Here is a 20,954-nt window from a genome sequence, read left to right as displayed (position 1 = left end):
TTTTCCTTTCTCTCTTTCTCTCTCTTTCTTCTCTCACTTTCTCCCTTCCTGCATGCCTTCAAAGAGAGTCTTACCAGGAGTGGTGAAAGGATGTGGCTGAAAGAGGTGGTGTGGGCAGCAAGTCCCAGTGGAATTCCTATAGCAACAAGCAGACAAACATATACAAAACAAAGACAAATGAAAGTCAATTGATGCACTGCTTTCACACACACAGAAATGAGGTAGTAAGTAAAATTCAAGTATCATAAGCATTCCAGTTGGGAAAACAGATACTCAGTAAAAATCAAAGCACTTTAAAAACAATATTCTCGTGGTCTGGGCGGTGGAGCAGTGGATAAAGCACTGGACTCTTAAGCATGAGGTCCTGAGTTTAATCCCTGGCAGCACATGTACCAGATTGATGTCTGGTTCTTTCTCTCTCTTCTGCTCCTCTCTCATTAATAAATAAAATATTTAAAAGAATATATTCTCTTCTTGTAGTTTTGATTATTTTCCATAGGAGGTATTTTGCCCATTTTTTTTTTTTTCTTGAGAACTAAGAATGATCTGGGGTTGCCTTCTGCCTGTTTTTCTCTGGAAGTTTTCCCAAGACTTTTCTTTCCTGAAGCAACCAGAGAACATGCTTTTTGCCCTGGAGGACATGGGGATAGATATTTCCTTTGTTCAACAGTTGCACAAGCCTGGAGTGACACAGGTCGGGGGTGGTATTTGGTGACAGACTTCATAGTATTGTACTAGTGTATTCTGAGAACACACAATCTCATGCCTTCATGAACAGTAAATACCAATTGCAAATCTAAATAGGAGATTCACGACTTACTTTTGGTTCTGGATTAAACATTTTTTAGTGTATTAAATGATAGGACCATGATAATAGAAATAATTTAAAATCCAAACTAGTTTAACCTGTCTATTCAGTTAATCATATTTAATCCTTCCAGTAATGGAATTCATTCCTTTGTAATAAAGGAGTGTACTCTTGAATCCCTTTTAATGATGTTTCACTATTTCATACCATTACAATCAAGAAGTCATTATTTCTGTTTAATAAAAACATTTCCATCTGTATTTGTACCCGAAGAAGGAATAAATATGGGGGTTGGGCGGTAGCGCAGCGGGTTAAGTGCACATGTAAAAATCCCGGTTTGAGCCCCTGGCTCCCAACCTGCAGGGGGATTGCTTCACGAGCAGTGAAGCAGGTCTGCAGGTGTCTTTCTCTCCCTCTCCTCTCTCGATTTCTTTCTCTCCTATCCAACCACAAAAACAGCAATGATAACAAGATAACAACAACGACAACAAAAGGGGAAAAAATGGCCTCCAGAAGCAGTGGATTCATAGTGCAGGCACTGAGCTCCAGCTATAACCCTGAAGGCAAAAAAAATAAGTCATAAATCTAAGAAAATTAAACTTACAGAATTTTAAAAATTATAAAAATATAATTTCATCACATTAAGGACTATATATATTCTTATTTGCCAAGCTCTGCCCTAAGTTACTAGTTCTCCTTTGTTTAATAGCCATCATAAGTGATATTTTTCCTTTTACTATATAAGTGAGGCTATTGGAAGGTAAGGTGACATGTTTAGAATCTTGTAATCAGGCCTGACAGAGAGTAGGTAGACTTCAGCATACAGTTTCTTAACTGCTGTGCTACACAGTTTTCTAAATTAATACTAGGAAAGGAAGAAGGTAACACAGTCATCTACTCCTTGGGCCAGGTACAATATTAGTTCTTTTACCTCCTTAATAGTAGCAGCAGCCTATGTACTAGGTCTGACTCTTGTGGTGGAGATATGACCTTTGCTATATAACTTGCAGTTCTCAAGGCCTTCAAGGTCCATTCCCACAATGCTGTGTTATTCTCCCTTATTCTTCTAGCAACACTCAAATCTAAACACCTCAGAGAAATCTCTCCTGATATTTAAGGGAAAACACAAAGCAGAACTTATACCAGATTTGAGGTATTGCACCAAAGTAAAGGACTTTGGGGTCAGGTGGGGCAGGGTGGGTAGGTGGGGTAGAAGTGTTCAGGTCCTGGAAAATTATAGCTGAGGAGGATCTAGGCGGGGGTTAGAGTGCTGTGCAAAAAATTGAGAAATGTTACACATGTACCAACTACTGTATTTTACTGTCAAGTGTAAATCATTAATCCTCCCAATAAAGAAAATAAATAAATATATAAAAGTAATTCCTCACATATTCTTCTATAAGACTTTGTTTGTGATTTGCATTTTAGGGTTTCTCAATTGACCAAGAAATATTTTGTTATGTATTTACCTCCCTTTGTGGATTGAGTTTCTGTAGACTGGAGACTACTAGTACTTGATTAATGTGAGTGGGACAACATGAATAGGCAAAGAAGCAATTAAAAGTTAGTGTTATCTCTATGTTCAATAACCAAAAGTAAACTTTTTGTTTCCTAAGGATATATTGGGTTTCCCTCCTGAATAAGTCAATACTTGGCTTGTCTCTGTTTTTCACTCCTTTTATGTCCAATTTAGGTGCCCTTGTTCTTTTTTTCCTTTAGCTGTTATTCATACACTAACATTTAAAAATGGTCAGTTGTTCCGTATTCAGTCATCAGACTAGCCAACCAAAGTGCAGCTTGCATTTTCCAGCCAGCATGGAACACACTTCTTGGCAAAATTAGGTGTTTAATAAATGTTTTAGAGAAGTGATGTCACTCTTGCAAAATTCCTTTTCTTTTTTCTTTTAAGGTGCTCCATATTCTGACTTCAAAATATCTTACTTTATTTTCTATGATTTCTGTGACCCTCTTTTGACTAATTCTGAACTAGCAACTTTAAACATACCTAGTGCTGTTCTGCTTCATGGTTTCACTAAGCCCACTTTCTGGAATGCTTTCTAAAAACACTTTTTTTTAGATTTCTCCTTAAGTGTCAGGGTACAGTTTTACCCCTATCTAGCAGTATTCCTGTCTCCCTCTGAAATCTAGCTGACATGTTTTATAGTCCTCTCTTATTTGTGTGCATACTTGTTTTGGTGTGTTTATTTGCACATATGTCATAACTCTACTACCCAGCTGTCTGGAACTCCTCTCAGAGTCCCTCTTTCCCCCCCAAGTCAATATGTGCAGAATTTAGGAATTACCAACACATACACTGAGGAGGAATATAAATTTCCTGAAGAGAGATGGAAAATAGTTTTAGGTAGGGTTCCTGCATTGTCTTGTGCACAATCCAGTTTTAAGCCCTAGCACCACATGTAAGGCACTATGGCGCTAGTGTTGTCTCCCTCCCTCTTTCTGTTTCTCTCTCTCTCTCCCTCTCCCTTTCTCTCTTTCTCCCTCTCTCTTTCTCTGAATGTAATAAGGGCCTCGAGTGGTGAAATTATACATGTGTGATCCCCTGGTTACACACACACACACACACACACACACACACACACACACACACACACACCCCTACCTACCTTTCTTTCTTTCAGATTAATTCTAGATTTTTCAATAAAGTTGCCAAATACCTCACCTGCCTATAGTATTAGCATATGTTATTAGCATCTGACATTTCATATGGTATATTAATCACAATTAATGAATAGATTTAACACATTACTACTATCTGAATCTGTATTTGTATTCGGATTTCCTTTCTCTTTTCAAAATTTTATTCCCTCCAGAATCCTACCCTGGATACCACATTATTTTGGTTTCCTGTCTCCATTTTGATTTCTCTTTAAAAATGAAAATTTCTGAGACTTGTTTTGTTTTTGATGACTTTACGTCTTAAAAAAAAAGTCAAAATTCACAGTCTGCATTTAAGAACTGTGCAGTTATGTTAAGCGAAAAATTAAGAAGTGTGGAGCATCGATCTATATTATTAAAATTTACCTGCAGGGGAGTGTTTTCAAGCACTTATAATACATGTATGCATTCTCAATTCCCTGGTAACTACTGATCTGATTAATGTCCCTGGTTTTTCTTCTTCTAGAGTGTTATATAAATAAAATCATGCAGTATGTTGCTTTTTAAAGATTGTCTTTGTTCATCTGTAATAACAATTTAAGATTCATATACACTGTTGTAAGACTGGGTCTCTCCCTCTCTGAGTGGTATGGAAGAAGATCTTATCTCTAAATTCCATAGCATATAACTCTATAAGTATGCACCAAACAACTTTTTTTTTCTCTCAAGTCCTCTTTCTGCCATTACTTGGATTTACTCTATTGTTATGAGCAATTTAACTGTTTTTTAAGCCTTCATACCCTGCTCAGTATACAACACAGGAATCTTAGTGTATTTGCTCCCACCCAAACAGGTTCTTAGACTTTCCTTTATAAGTACTTATATCCTTATACCTATACATGTCTGTATTACTTTTCTTTATCTTCCTAGTTAACATCCCCTTCTAATGTCTTCATTCCACTTCTCAGTGTGGCATTTTAAACTTCTACCTGTATTGCCGTTTTCATATTTTTCCACAATATTGTGCCTATCTCTAAGGAATATTCCTCAAAAATTCATTGAATGGACAATTAAAACTTGTTGTACTGGGGTCAGGTGGTGGTATGGGGTAAGCTTCACAGGCAGTGAAGCAGTACTGTAGGTCGCTTTCCTTTCTGTCTCTGTCTGTCTGTCTATCTATCTATCTTTGCCAGCTTTGATAGAGATATCAATGAAAATAGGGAAAAAAAGATTCTAGGAGCAATGGAGTTGTCATGTGGTAGCCATTCCCTACAACCATGGTGGTAAATAGAAAAAAGAAGAAAAAGTTGGTATACTATAGAAGCCAGACTATAGACAAACTCACAGAACTTCGAATGCATACTCTATTCCATCCACTTGAGTAATTTTGTTGTCTGCTATGTACTCTTTTTCACTCTTTGAAGGTCGCTCCCAAACATGACCTGAAATTTGAGTTACATTCAATTTATATAAAACACATGGTGTTTAAAGAAGCATTAACAAATATTATCATGCTAGTGAACCTTGATAATGTGTGTCAGAGGTTTTCAGCATTAATCCAGAACATCAGCATTACTACAAACAGCTGAAATATATTATATGAAATTTATTTTCTAATAAAATGCTGCATGCCAAATATTAAAAGTTGGCTAGAAGATTATAATTATTATCATTTACATTATCAGCCAAAGGACTGATATGACTCTTTAGTAAGTTATTAGCTTTAAAAAATTTAACATTGGTGTAAAATTTAAATACTGGGTCTGCAAGCAAAGTATTCTAGAATCCACTATTACACACACACCATTTAACATACTTATTTAACAAGATAAATTTATTTGTAGTAAACTAAAATTTTTATTGTTGTTGTGATTATTATTGTCATTGCTGTCATTGTTGCTGGACAGAGAAAAACTGAGAGAGGAAGAGAAGACAGAGGGGGGAGAGGAATATAGACACCTGCAGACCTGCTTCACACTTGTGAAGTGACTCCCCCTGCAGGTGGGGACCTGGGGGCTCCTACACTGGTCCTTGCACTTTGCACCATGTGCGCTTATCCCGCTGTGCTACTGCCCGACCCTTTGTAAACTAAAAATTTCACCTTAACCTTTTTTATAAAATCCATGTTGCAGATTTATAAGAGTTTTTATTCATAACATTTTATTTATTTATAAGATTTAAGCTTTACATCAGCCTCTGTATGCACATTAGTCTTTGTATGTGAGATCCTTTAATTTCAATTTGAATAAATTGTCTAATTTTGGAAGGTGGAAAATGGGTGTTTTTTTTTTATTATTATTCCCTTTTGTTGCCCTGGTTGTTTTATTATTGTCGTTGTTTTTGTTGTTATTGATGTTGTCATTGTTGGATAGGACAGAGAGAAATGAAAAAAAAAAAGGACAGAGAGAAATGGAGAGAGGAGGGGAAAACAGAGAGGCGGAGAGAAATACAGACATCTGCAGACCTGCTTCACAGCTTGTGAAGCAACTTCCCTGCTGGTGGGGAGCCGGGGGCTAGAACCGGGAGCTAGAACCGGGATCCTTACAGGGGTCCTTGTGCTTTGCGCCACCTGCGCTTAAGCCGCTGCACTACTGCCCTCCCAAATGGGTGGTTTTAAAACTTCTCCCTTTCCCCTTTCTCTTCAACTTTCTTTTTTCCTTCTTTGCCTTTTTAAAATATATGCCTTTTTGTTAAATTATGTAGAATTGGTCATTAGAAGAGTAATTTTACTTCAGACAAATCTTACAGGCTCACAAGCATTCCTCACATACCCTGCAGTTTGTATAACTGGAGTCTTCAGGGAGCTTATTGAATTTCCAGAGCCATGAATTCTTCATTTTAGGGATTTTTTATTTTTTATTTTTTTTTGCCACCTGGATTATCACTGGGTCTCAGTGCCTGTATTATGAAGCCATAGCTCCTGGAGGCAATATTTCCTTTTTCTTTTCTTTCATTTTCTCTCCTCTCCTCTCCTCTCCTCTCCTCTCCTCTCCTCTCCTCTCCTCTCCTCTCCTCTCCTCTCCTCTCCTCTCCTCTCCTCTCCTCTCCTCTCCTCTCCTCTCCTCTCCTCTCCCCTCCCCTCCCCTCCCCTCCCCTCCCCTCCCCTCCCCTCCCCTCCCCTCTCTCCTCTCCTCTTCTTTCCTTTCTATTTAATTGGTTGGGGCAGAGAGAATTTGAGTGGGGAAGAGAAGACAGAGAGGGAGAGAGAAAGAGAGACACCTGCAGACCTGCTTCCCCACCTGTGAAGTGTCCCCTTTGCAAGTGGGGGGGATTGGGGCCTCAGACTAGGGTCCTCGCACAGGTCCTTGTGCATAGTGCTGTGTGCACTTAGTTGGGCACACCATTTTGCCTGGCCCGTGGGATTTATCTCTTGGGAAGATTTTGTTTTCAAAGCATAAAAATAGATTTAGGTAGAATATTTCAAAAGTTATTTAAGCTTTGGGGTATGTTTTAAAGGTTGTACTCCATGTTTGGGGGTTTCTGTCGTATGCGTCATTTCAACATTTGATGTGACTGAACATTTCCTTTTATTTTTATTTATAAAATGTGAATATTGACAAGACTTTAGGATAAGAGGGGTACATGTCCACACAGTGCCCACCCCCAGAGCTCCATAGTATTCCCCTCCCTTGATAGCTTCCCTATTCTTTATCCCTCTGGGAGTATGGATCCAGGATTATTGTGGGATGCAGAAGGTGGAAGGTCTGGCTTCTGTAATTGTTTCTGCACAGAGTATGGGTGTTGGCAGCTTGATTCATACTCCCAACCTGTTTCTCTCTTTCCCTAGTGGTGCAGGAATCTGGGGAGTTGGGGCTCCAAGACACATGGTGGGGTCTTCTGCCCAAGGAAGTCATGTTGGCATCATGGTAGCATCTGGAACCTGGTGGCTGAACAAGAGTTAAGATATAAAGCACAACAAATTGTTGACTAATGAACCTAAAGGCAAAAGTATTTCAGGTGAAGATTTGGGGTCTCTGTTTTGGGAAAAAGCTATTTTAGGTATATTCCAGAAGACCTATGACTTTACTAGTTTTTGCCTGAGCCTGACATCTAATATGCAGGTGGACCTGAACTCTTTTTATATCATGTATTTTTCCTAGACTCAAGTTGTGGAAATAACGAAGAAGCTGCTTTTATAAGTGGGTGGTTAACTGGACTTAATTAATGAATTGTTTTCAGTTAGATATTCTTTATTTCACAAGCATGACAAATCATTACCTGCTAAGTAGGTACTAGAATTTAGGACACAAAATAAAACCTAAAATCAAGAAGGAAATGCTTCTCCAACACCTTCCAAGAGTTTGATTCTCAAGAGTAAATGAAAGTATTTTCTTGGATAAGAAAGATAAGAACTTCCCATCATCCCATGTACAGGTAAAATTACATACATGCAAACAGGTTTTTACCAATGGAAAGGTTTTGATTGTTTGTCTGCTGCATTTGACTGAACTAAGAATCCTGTGCTTTGGTCTTTATCTTACTTCAACAATATAGTAGTTTCATTTTTAGGGCCTGAAAGAGTCAGTGTCATGACTAGGAACTAACTTACTATAGAATAGTAGAGAGATGTTTTGGGAAAATTGGTTCAGTGTTTTTCTTAACTGATAATGTTTTTAGGATGAAAACTAACAGACTGTACATCATAAATTGTCAAGAAGATTAGTGTGTTCCACTTGTACCTATACCATTGATTGTGTTTTTCCCTCAAGACATTTCTACTTTGACAAACTGACAGAATTTCTACAAATAATGCTAGTAGCAGAGGCTGCTGCTTTGGCTTTTGGTGTTAACAGGAATAATATATTACTTATTTTTACATTGGCAATTCATGTTATTTTCTTTTTAAATATTAAATGATAGGGTACTGCTTAACTGAAAAAAATTATATATAACTGATGAATACTTTCACATTCTCCAGAGATGAATAATATGGTACCGTCTTTTTTTTTTTCTATTATTATTACATTCTCAAGTATGGTGATGGTTTTCCAGATTGAGTAAATATGCTGACACTTTATGATGTCCATAGCATGTTACATTTATTATATACACTTCAGAGGCTTTGAAGATATTTCATATAGCATTTCATATTCACAGTACACTAATTCTACAAATATATATAGGGCAGACTTCATCATAATGTGTAGATAGTGAGGTATAGAAATTTCAGCATGGTTGGAAAGAATATGGCGACCATCTTGCAACTCCAGGATTGCTCTCTGTGAGATGGCAGTAACAGAATCAACAACCAACTGAAGTAAATGAACCAGCAAATGCAGAAATAATCCTTGAAACACAGAAAACATGATGACAGAGGAAGAGAAACACAGGGAGGCCTAGAAAGGAGACATAGAACAAGGCAAGGACCTCTCTAGACTCCTTGTGTTATGAAAAAAATATGTAATACAGGTCTTCAGTGTTATAGTTCTCCAGTGTTACAACTCAAAGATAACCAAAGAACGAGATTGAGACTCACTGGTAGGTAAGGAGTTAAATTTATTTCTTATTAATGGGTTTCAGAGTGATTACTACCAGGCCTGAACAACTTTTCTACCTTAGCACCTAGCTTTTTAAAATCTTTTTTCAAGTTGGGTGCAGCACAAGCCAATTGGTAACAGAGTCTGTCAAGATGCTGACAATATCAAAAGTGAAAGAAGGCTGGCTACAGTTAGAGTCCACCAAGGTTTCCACTGGGGATACTGGAATGTGGAAATAAGAGTCCACCACTCACAGAGGTTTTCATTCTTTTGCCTGTGGATTTTTCATTTCACCCCGACCCCAGTTCCCAACACCACCATCTACACCAACAAGCCTGTCAGACTTCATGCATGGAGCCATGAATAAATGTTCCACCCCCAAGATAGCTGGTATCAGCCTGCCTGCACTACCATTAGGAAGGTTCTCACATAGCCCCTAAACTCAACCAGACAGACCTGGGCCCTGTCCAGCTTCCACAGCTTTATGACAAACTCACATGTATGCATCCAGGAAAACCAATGACTTCACAGTACTGGGGCAGGCTAATATGGTCCCCAACTCCCACATGTTCATGCCTAGGGGGGTTCCATGTGGCCTCTTTATCCCAAGCTTCCCTGTATTAGGGCTTGTGAATGTGGTTCCCCAACTCCCTGTGCATCTAGGGGGAACAGAGTGGCCACACAAAGTTGGACTGTGGGGTCAAAATATATGCTGTCTGTAGGAATCACACTTTGCTCAACAAGATAAAAATAGGTTCAATGTGAAAGGATGGAAAACTATTACAAAAGTCAATGGATCTCAAAAAAGGTTGGTGATCTCTCCTTCCTGCCCTTGGTGGAAAAAAAATACAGGTGTGACAATGCAATTTTGATTTTTCTCATTAGAGAATATACATTAACTGATTTGACCATGTTTCTTTTCATTGTAACATAAATGAGAAGTATTAGAGGAAAAAAGAAAAAGTCTTTTTTTAGAAATAAAGCTGTGCTCTCTTTAGTTGAGATGCTTACATTAAAATCAATGTTTGTGAACCCAGTAATGTTTGACAGAAAACTCAAGCTATTGCATGCGAACAATTAAGAAACTTATTTCCCATAACTTTTCAAAAGCTATCTGTTTAATGAAAATGAAGATGTGTCAGATATTACTCTCTCTGTGAACCTCAGGAAATTTTACCTTCCATTTTCCTCTTAGGTCGCCATGTTTATGCTTCAGCTGGGCAGTGCCACATTCCTGCTTACAGAGCCTGTGATCAGTGCGATGACAACTGGGGCTGCCACCCATGTCGTGACTTCACAAGTCAAGTTTCTCTTGGGAATAAAAATGCCGTACATATCTGGACCACTAGGATTCTTTTATGTGAGTTTTCCTTATGTCGTTGTCCATATATTTCGCTTATGTGAGTTTCACAAAGTATAATTTGGTTGATTACAATACTGAGATTTTTCTAGAGTACAGCAACTTGGGTCTAAAAATCTTTAGGATATGGCCTATCATATTAAAGTGTTTTAATGACCAATGCCTATTGAATTTGGAAACAATTGCTTATATAATCAATTGAATATATGATAGAATTTTGTGTCATGATTAAAAATTCTTATGTATGTGTGTATATGTGTGTACCAGATGTTGCCAGCTACTAATAGAAACCACTACTGGGGTTGTGGCCCAGGTGATCATCAATGCACTCTGCTATAAAAATCCATTTGAACTTAAGAGAGGACCTTGTAAGCAGTTTTGACAAATTATCTTAGTAATATTCCAATGTGTATGTTCTCTTTAAAATCTCACCTCTAAAATCTACACTTAAGAAGTCACACAATATTGGAACTTTATAAGAAAACTAATTAATGTATCTGAGAGTAAATCTTATTTTTTTTTTTGCCTTCTGCCCTTCTGGGTTCTCAACTAGGGTCTTAGAGATAAAAGGAAGATTAATAAAAGTAAAACTTTATTTTTAAAGCTTCTTTAGGTACTTTATTTTTTAAATTTTACTTGCTTCTACTTTATAAGGCATAGAGAAATCAAGAGCAGAGGGAGAGATAGAGAGGGAAAAAGAGAAACATCTGCACCCCTGCTTCATGACTCATGAAGCTTCCCCCTGAAGGTGGGGACTGGGGACTTGAACCTGGGTCATGGTAACATATTTGCTCAGCTAGGTATTCTACTAGCTGGCCCTCAAACAGAAATTTACTAATGTGTATATGCACATAATACATGTATATATGCACATAACAAATTCAGGGGTGAGTAACTCTCTCTCTCTCAATTTCTTTCTGTCTCTACCCAAAAATAAAATATTCCCATCCTTACTTTTCTTAATGTTGATCAGAAAATGGGCACTTTTCCAATATATGGAAGTTCAATTATTTATTTACTGAATTTAATTTATTTATTGAAATATTCTGTAGTATTTTACTATTATACATAATTACAGAGTAATTTATAATCCCCTTCTAAACATTCCATGTTCTTACTCATGTTGGGAAGGCTTTAACCAAATGTGAGACCTGTCATTCATCCTAGGAATCATCTATTGCATTCAGAAAACTTTTTAGAAAAAAGTTAAGTTTGCCTAAGAAACAGTAGAGAATGTGTCTCTGAAAAAACACAAGATAAAAGGGCTGGAAGTCAAGAACCTTTGAGTTTTTATGGTCTTTTTTTCTCCATCCCATATCATTTGAGATTGGCTAATTCATATTTGCATGGGCTGGCTCAAACCTTGTGATTCACACAAGTGACGGTTGATGGTTAGTGTGTCCAGTCACAGGTCTTGGGTAGGTGGTCCTAGGTCAGGTAGGTCTCTCAGTTGAGTCATCCATATGAGTTTTCTGTCGCAAGATTTTCTTTCTCTTCCTTCCTTCCTTCCTTCCTTCCTTCCTTCCTTCCTTCCTTCCTTCCTTCCTTCCTTCCTTCTTTCCTGCCTCCCTGCCTCCCTGCCTCCCTCCCTCACTCCTCCCCCCCTTCTCCTTCCCTTCCTTCTCTTTAGAGTTATTCCTGGGGCTTAGGTGCTGGCACTACAAATCTACTGCTCCTAGCAGTCACCCCCCCCCATTTTATTGGATATAACAGAGAGAAATTGAGAGGGGAGGGAGAGATAAGAGGGAGAGAGAGAGAACTATAGCATTGCTGCACCATTTGTGAAGCTTCACTTCTGGGTTGGGGGTTTGAACTTGGCTCCTCTCATATGATAATGCATGTGCTCTACTGTGTGTATCACTATCTGGCCCCAATGCTTACAATTTAAATATTTTGCTGGTTTCATATTTGGATTAATAGCATCAGTGATCTGTTTAAAGGGGTGATTCTTTGAGCAGTTGATATCCAATAGTTAATAAAGATAGTAATTGATAGCAAGGAGCTGAAAACTTGTTCAGAATATTTGTCATTCAGGTAACATCCTGCTCAGCGATTCATTTATTATATAAAAGCATACAACTAAAATAAGAACATTAAAACTCAGCCTGGAAACTACATAGTTTCAAGGTCTGTTTCAAACATAAGTAGACCAAAGTAGCTGTAAGCTGTCAGGTGACTGAATTAAGACTTCCTGTGACATGAGTTCTATGTAACAGGAGCAAACCAGTGTGTGATTCAGCCTTGATGCCTGGCTTAGAATATTGTGCACATGTACTGAGTAATGAAGGATATGTAGGCTACAACTTGCCCTCTTCAATCATATTCTCATATGCTATTTAAAAAAATTTTTATTGGGGAATTAATGTTTTACATTCGACAGTAAATACAATAGTTTGTACATGCATAATATTCCCCAGTTTTCCATATAACAATACAACCCCCACTAGGTCCTCTGTCATCCTTTTTGGATCTGTATTCTCCCCAGCCACCCACCCACCTCAGAGTCTTACTTTAGTGCAATGCTCCAATTCCAGTTCAGGTTCTACATGTTCTCTGATCTTGTTTCTACTTGTTTACTTCTGATCTTGTTTCTCAACTTCTGCCTGGGGGTGAGATCATCCCATATTCATCTTTCTGTTTCTGACTTATTACACTCGACATGAATTTTTCAAGGTCCATCCAAGATAGGCTGAAAACAGTCACCATTTTTTATAGCTGAGTCGTATTCCATTGTGTATATAGACCACAACTTGCTCAGCCACTCATCTGTTGTTGGACACCTGGGTTGCTTCCAGGTTTTGGCTATTACAAATTGTGCTGCCAAGAACATAGGTGTACACAGATTTTTTTGGATGGGTGTGTTGGGTTCCTTAGGATATATCCCCAGGAGAGGAATTGCAAGATCATAGGGCACGTCCATTTCTAGCCTTCTGAGAGTTCTCCAGACTGTTCTCCACAGAGGTTGGACCAATTGCCATTCCCACCAGCAGTGCAGGAGGGTTCCTTTGACCTCACAACCTTTCTAACATTTGCTGCTCTCATATGCTATTAATCGTCCTTTTTTCACTTTTGTGTGAAAAGAAATAGGGCAGCCTGATGGAGGAGCCACATTTGGTCTTTCAGCTTGTTTCTCTGGTGGCAGTTGCATGGATTACTATATTAAAGAGATCTGTGTGTGATATAAATCACACTCACATATCATTGCTCCAGAAGATGATTTTTAGATAATTGAATCAGGCAAAGGTTGTGGAATGTGTTTTGTTATGCCCCCCATAGTGTAGTGTAATCACCTATTAGGTCTATTTATTTATTTATTTATTTATTTATTTATTCATTCATTCATTCAGTGCATGGCCTGGTCCTTGTACGTTGTAACATATGTGCTTAACTGGGTACACCATTGCTCAGGCCCCTCCAGTAGGTATCAAGAAGTAGACCTGGCACTACCCCTTTTTCTTTTCTATCAATACACCAAACTTGTAAGGCTTATGCTATCAACTCCAACGGAGCTCAGCCAGTTAAACTTTTCTTTCCCTTGTAACTGAAATTATAACCAATTTCCTTAAGTGAAGAGTTCTCTAAGAGTGTGAAACTCTTCTCTAATCCTCTGAGTGTCTTTTTCAGAATCTCTTCAATCTGCATCTATAATATGAACTTCGAGGATACTGTTAGGAGCTCAAATGTCCTGATGGTATGGTAGGTGCATAGATTAGGTCTAACTTAACCTTTTTAGTTAGTCTTCCTAATATTCTTCATATATTATATTTTACTTTCCACTCTTTAGTTCTCATCTCTAAATTAATATACCCTAATAAAACTATTTTTTGATTAAAAGCATGGTTATTCTTTAGTGAATTTTGAGGTATTGTACATCATTTTTTACATATTGTATAAAAATCACTCTGATTGGGAGTCGGGTTGTAGCGCAGTGGGTTAAGCGCAGGTGGCGCAAAGCACAAGGACCGGCATAAGGATCCCGGTTCGAACCCCGGCTCCCCACCTGCAGGGGAGTCGCTTCACAGGCGGTGAAGCAGGTCTGCAGGTGTCTATCTTTCTCTCCTCCTCTCTGTCTTCCCCTCCTCTCTCCATTTCTCTCTGTCCTATCCAACGACAACAACAATAATAACTACAACAATAAAACAACAAGGGCAACAAAAGGGAATAAATAAATAAAATAAATATTTTAAAAAATTCACTCTGATTACTTTATTACAGTTCCTATAAACAGGAAGACACTAATCAGTCTTTTTTGTCTCCAGGATTATTGCTGGGGTTAGGTGCCTGCATGCTTCACTGCTCCTGACAGCTATTTTTAAATTTTTTTTTCTCTCTTTATAGGACAGAAAGACATTTAAAAGGAAAGGGGAGATAGGGAGAGAGACAGAGAAAGACACTTATAGTATTTGCTTCACCACTTGTGAAGCTTCCTCCCTGCAGGTGTGGAGCAGGGGCTTGCTTAAACCTAAGGCCTTGATCATGGTAACATGTATGCTTAACCTGGTGTGCCACCATCTTTTTTATTTTCCTTTGAAGGTGCAATAGGAGAATGAACTTTAGAATCCAAGAAATCAGTATTCAGATCATAGAACTAGCCTAGCCTCAAATAAATACTGAGCAAATGACTATCTTTCATTTCCTATTATTTGTTCTATAATGTGCTATTAATATTACCTACAGGGATTTATTCCTGAAACATGATGTAAGATGGGAAGAGGCAAATTCTGTATATCTAGGAAATGTCTAGAATATAGCATCTGACAGCGGTCATTAGCTTTGTACTAGCAATAAGTATAACCGAATTATTGTTGATATTAAAAAAGGACAATAACCTTTGCTTTCTTCCATTTCCCAATAAATGAATCTCAAATCTCACCAGTACAATTCACCTCCAAATATGTCTGTGCTTCCTCTGAATTTGTATTTTCCTTTTATATATATATTTTTTTTTTCAATTAAAACAAATTTCTTTATTGGGGAATTAATGTTTTACATTCAACGGTAAACACAACAGTTTGTACATGCATAACATTTGATAGTTTTCCATAGAACAATATATGGATATATATATATATACATATATATATATATATATAATATACGGATATATTCCCCAGGAGAGGAATTTCAGGATAATAAGGTAGGTCCATTTCTAGCCTTCCGAGAGTTCTCCAGACTTTTCTCCACAGAGGATGGACCAATTTACATTCCCACCAGCAGAGCAGGAGGGTTCCTTTGAGCCTACAACCTCTCCAGCATTTGATGCTGTTACCTTTTCTGATTTATGACGTTCTCACAGGAGTGAAGTGGTATCTCATCATCTTTATTTGCATTTCTCTGACAATCAAACACTTGGAGAATTTCTTCATGTGTTTCTTGGCCTTTTGGATGTCTTCTGTGGTGAATATTCTGTCCATGTCCTCTCCCCACTTTTGGGTGGGGTTATTTGTTTTCCTGTTGTTGAGTTTGGCAAGCTCTTTATATATTTTGGTTATTAGCCTCTTATCTGATGTATGGCATGTAAAAATCTCCAATTCTGTGAGGGGTCTCTTGGTTTGGGCAGTAGTTTCTTTAGCTGTGCAGAAGCTTTTTTTTTTTTTTTTTTTAATTTGATGTAGTCCCATAGGTTTATGCTTGCCTTAGTCTTCTTTGTAATTAGAATCGTTTCATTGAAGATGTCTTTAAAACTTATGTGGAAGACAGTTCTACCAATATTTTCCTCTAAGTATCTGATAGTTTGTGGTCTAACATCCTAGTCCTTGATTCACATGGAAGTGACTTGTGTTTGGTGAAATATAGTGGTTCAGTTTCATTCTTCTGCATGTTTCAACCCATTTTTTGCAACACCACTTGTTGAAGAGACACCCCTGTCCCTGTTTACTATTTAATATTTACTATTTATGGGCCCCTTTGTCAAATATTAGATGTCCATACGTCTGTGGGCTTACTAATTACTTACTGGGCTCTTAATTCTATTTCACTGGTCAGTGTGTCTATTCATGTTCCATTACCAAGAAGTTTTGATGACAATGGCCTTATAGTACAATTTGAGATCTGAGAGTGTGATGCCTCCAGTTCTGTTCTTTCTTGTCAAGATTGTTTTGGCAATTCTAGGTCTTTTTTGGTTACAGATAAACATTTGTAGCATTTATTCTATTCTCTTAAAAATGTGTTTAGGATCTTGATGGGGATAGCATTAAATTTGTAGATGGCTCTGGGTAGTATATTCATTTAGGTGATGTTAATTCTTCCAACCCATGAACATGTAATATCTTTCCACTTCTTTGTGTCTTTTTCAATTGCCTTGAGTAGTGACTCACAATTTTCAGTATACAAGTCTTTTATTTCTTTGGTTAGGTTTACTCCTAGATATTGTATTGTTTTTCTTGCTATAGTAAAAGGAATTGATTTCTGGATTTCAATTTCTTCTCGAAACTTTATATCAGGCTCAACCTGATGCTGTTGACTGGCTACGGAAGAAGGGCAAACGCTAGAAGAAGAAAGTGTTTGCATAGAGGAATGCCACTGACTTTTGAATGTTAATTTTGTAGCCTGACACTGTACTGTATTGCCTGATGATTTCCAAAAACTTCTTGCTGGATTCCTTAGATTTTTCTATGTGTATTATCATGTCATCTGCAAATTGGGAGAGTTTGACTTCTCTTCCAATCTGTATCCCTTTAATTCCTTGCTCCTGCCTGATTGCTATAGCAAGAACTTCCAACACTATGTTGAATAGTAATGGTGATAGTGGGGAGCTCTGTCTAGTACCTGATCTGAAGGGAAATGCTTCCAGTTTTTCAGCATTGAGTATGATTTTTGCTGTAGGTTTGCTATATATAGAATCCAATATCTTGAGGAATTTTCCATCTATTCCCATTTTTTGTAGTGTCTTGATCATAAAGTGATGTTGAATTTTGTTAAAGGCTTTTTCTGCATCTATTGATATGACCATGTGTTTTTTGGTCTTGTTTTTGTTGATGTGGTGGATCATATTGATTGATTTACATATTTTAAACCAACCATGCATGCCTGGGATAAACCCCACTTGGTCATGATGAACAATATTTTTAATATACTGCTGTATCTGGTTGGCTAGAATTTTGTTCAATATTTTAGCATCTATATTCATCAGATATATTGGTCTATAGTTTTCTCTTTTTGTTGTATCCATGTCTGCTTTTGTATCAATGTGATGTTGGCTTCATAGAAGCTGGAAGAGAGTATTCCCTTATTTTCTATCTTCTGAAAGACTTTTACAAGTAGAGATATTAGTTCATTGAAGGTTTTGTAGAATTCATTTGTAAAACTATCTGGTCCAGGACTTTTATTTTGGGGAATGTTATCTACTTCCTCTTTACTTTGTTCTGGAAATTGGTATGTATCTAGGAAATCTTCATTTCTTTTTTTGTTTTGTTTTGTTTCAAGGATTTTTTAATTTTTTTATTTAAGAAAGAATTAATGAACAAAACCATAAGGTAGGAGGGGTATAACTCCACACAATTACCACCACCCAATCTCCATAACCCACCCCCATCCATGATAGCTTTCCCATTCTCTAGCCCTCTGGGAGCATGGACCCAGGGTCATTGAGGGTTGCAGAAGGTAGAAGGTCTGGCTTCTGTAATTGCTTCCCCGCTGAACATGGGCGTTGACTGGTCGGTCCATACTCCCAGTCTGCCTCTCTCTTTCCCTAGTAAGGTGTGTCTCTGGGAAAGCTGAGCTCCAGGACACATTGGTGGGGTCTTCAATCCAGGGAAGCCTGGCCAGCATCTGGTGGCATCTGGAACCTGGTGATTGAAAAGAGAGTTAACATACGAAGCCAAACAATTTGTTGAGCAATCATGGATCCCAAGCTTGGAATAGTGGAGAGGAAGTGTTAGGGAGGTACTCACTGCAAACTCTAGTGTACTTCTGCTTTCAGGTATATATTTTGCAGTAGTTTATGGATACGTGTGCACATAAGCTCTCTCTCACAGAAACTGGTGTATATCTAGGTTATGGGACTTTCTATGAGGTTCTCTAGCTTGCTGGCATACAGTTGTTCATAGAAGTCTCACATGATATCTTGAATTTCTGTGGTGTCTATTGAGATATCTTCTCTTTAGTTTATGATCCAATTTATTTGGGTCTTCTCCCCTTTTTGGTTTGTGAGTCTGGCTAAAGGTTTGAGAAATAGTGACATAACATTTTATTAGAAAACATGGTTCTCCAAATGGCATAATAAAAACTTTAAAAATTCCTAGTTCATAGTAGCATATGTGAGTGTCTTTGAGATGGTGCCTGTGTCTTAGCCTACAGCAGCCTATGATAAATTGGAAAAGCTAGTTACATGTCAGCACTTATTATGGATATTGTTTTTAAAAAATCATGTACAGTTCTGTACGGTAAACCCAAGAGCAAAAGGCAAGCTTGGTAGTCTAGCCAGCTACAGTACTTAGATATTTTTATTTTCTTCCTTAAAAACAAGGCATTTCAGAACTGGAAAACAGTTTGATTTCCACTCCCACCACTGTAATACAAGCAAAGCACTTTTTTCAGTTTGGACACCATTGAAGGCAGCAAAGAACCAAGAATGTTCATAAAATGGGATAAAACGTCACAAGGAAATCAGAGCCAACAAGACATTTTCTTTTATAGAGAATGAGATCACAATTAAATATGTACAAATGATGTTTATATGTGGGGAACAAATCTACTTTGAAGACATGGGCCCTCTGGGATTTCTGAATCAAGAACACTCTCTGGTGGTTTATGATAGCTCAATTTTCCCTGCAGTTATTGTTACATTTATTTTGTGAATTCCTGAGTTGTTCCATATACCCTGAAAAGTGGACAGAATAAGCTTAAAGGGAGAGAAAAAAGAATGTTCTTTTGTAGCTTAATTCAATCAGTGATGGTGTAAATAGCAAATGTGGTAGGTTTGACATGGATATGGGGAAATAATATGGGAATTTGTAGCAAAGGTCACTTTAAAATTCTAGATCAGAGGATATATATATATATATATATATATATATATATATATATATATATATATACACACACACACACACACATACACACACACACATACACACACACACACACACACACACACACATATATATATATAATTTGCAACTCAACCACCTTAGGCTAGGCTTTCTCCATCCCCCATAATTCACTGAAAAAAAAGCAACACCACAAAATCCAGGCTCAAACAATTCAAATTAGACTTAGTTTTCTAAACAAGGGATGGCTGGATGCCACCATGGCCTTGGCTTGCTTGACAGTGCATTTGGTCCAAATGGGTTTCATGTACCCATGTTGTCTCTAGTCATTTAACATACCATACTTCCCCTAGATCACATTTTGGTCAGAGACTTAATTTGTCTTTTAAAGCAATAGGGCATGGATTTATTCCTTCTGTGAAAAAAAAATTGACTAGGGATTTTCATATAAAATATAAAAAATAGAATGTTATGTCCTTTCTTCTTTTTGTAATTGTTTGTGGTCATGAAATCCCAGCCTGGAGCTGAGGAGACAACATAATGGTTATCCAAAAAGAATTTTATGCGTAAACCTCCCAGGTTCTATGTTCAGTCTCCAACAGCATCATAAGCCAGAGCTAAGTCATGCTCTTTTGTTTCCTTCTCTCTGCATCTTTCTCTCTCTCTCATTAAAATAAAATAAAAATAATACACAATGGGACAGGCATAAGGATCCCGGTTCGAGCCCCTGGCTCCCCACCTGTAGGGGAGTTGCTTCACAAGCGGTAAAGTAGGTCTGCAGGTGTCTATCTTTCTCTCCCTCTCTGTCTTCCCCTCATCTCTCCATTTCTCTCTGTTCTATCCAATAACAATGACATCAATAATAAAAACTACAAAAATAAAACAAAAAGGGAATAAATAAATATTTTTTTCAAAAAAGAATACACAACGTGGGACAGAGCTTTCAGCTTCATAGTTCTACTGTTCTCTTACTTTTATGTGCTACTTTAGGAAGTAAATGGACTTGGGGAGGTTGGCCTTAGCATTATCTATTCTAAAATACTTGATGATATAATGATGTATAGGCAGATTTTATAGGAGACATCAAATTCTTAAGAACAGAGAGACCTTATGATAACAACAGTTTTGGTAGGATCCAGCGGGGTCCTGGTGCAAGAATTTAGACCTGTTTAAAGGTGGGATTCAAGTATCACCAACTTGAAAGCAAGGAATTGAAGCAGGGGACAGGAATTTTTGAAATGTATGGATCATATTTAAAGACTCTAAGGATGTAAAAATTTTCCATTTTGAACAAAGTTAAGGAATGACAGCAGACTTTAGCCTGATCATGTACAAAGTGAACTTAGTAGAAATGGACCAGAGTTGGGGATGAGAGTTTTGTGCATACACATAGCATGAAGAGAGGAAAAATTATACTGATGTGTCAACAACTTCATGGTAAACCATTAACTCCCAAATAAAGTGATAAAGGGAAGGAAAAAAATAAGGAGGATATTTAGGCTAAATGTGAAGTTTCAAAACCAGAACTATTCAACCTGGGGCAATTCTACAAAATACACATGGGTACAATGAGGTTAGAATGCCCCAAAAGCCACTAAAATGCAGTTTATTTAACAAATACTTATTGACCCACTTCATATGCATTAAAGATGCAATTAAAAAGTGATATCACTGTTTCTCTGAAGTTTTGTTGAATTGCTGAG

General features: G+C 37.6%; 1 protein-coding gene across 2 annotated transcripts in view; it reads left to right on the top strand.

The window, feature by feature from the left end:
• SLC26A7 (solute carrier family 26 member 7) overlaps positions 1 to 20,954 on the top strand; it is a 151,182-nt gene that overhangs the window by 69,110 nt on the left and 61,118 nt on the right. For both annotated transcript variants that reach the window (XM_016185667.2, XM_007517362.3), the window contains one exon: positions 10,097 to 10,261. In XM_016185667.2, the coding sequence (XP_016041153.1) occupies positions 10,097 to 10,261 (165 nt within the window). The remainder of the gene's footprint in view (positions 1 to 10,096; positions 10,262 to 20,954) is intronic.

This window comes from Erinaceus europaeus, chromosome 1 (genome assembly GCF_950295315.1).
Source record: "Erinaceus europaeus chromosome 1, mEriEur2.1, whole genome shotgun sequence".
In the NCBI taxonomy this organism is placed as follows: domain Eukaryota; kingdom Metazoa; phylum Chordata; class Mammalia; order Eulipotyphla; family Erinaceidae; genus Erinaceus; species Erinaceus europaeus.
The sequence above is the reverse complement of the archived record's forward strand: the minus strand, read 5'-3'. Positions and strand labels throughout refer to the sequence as shown.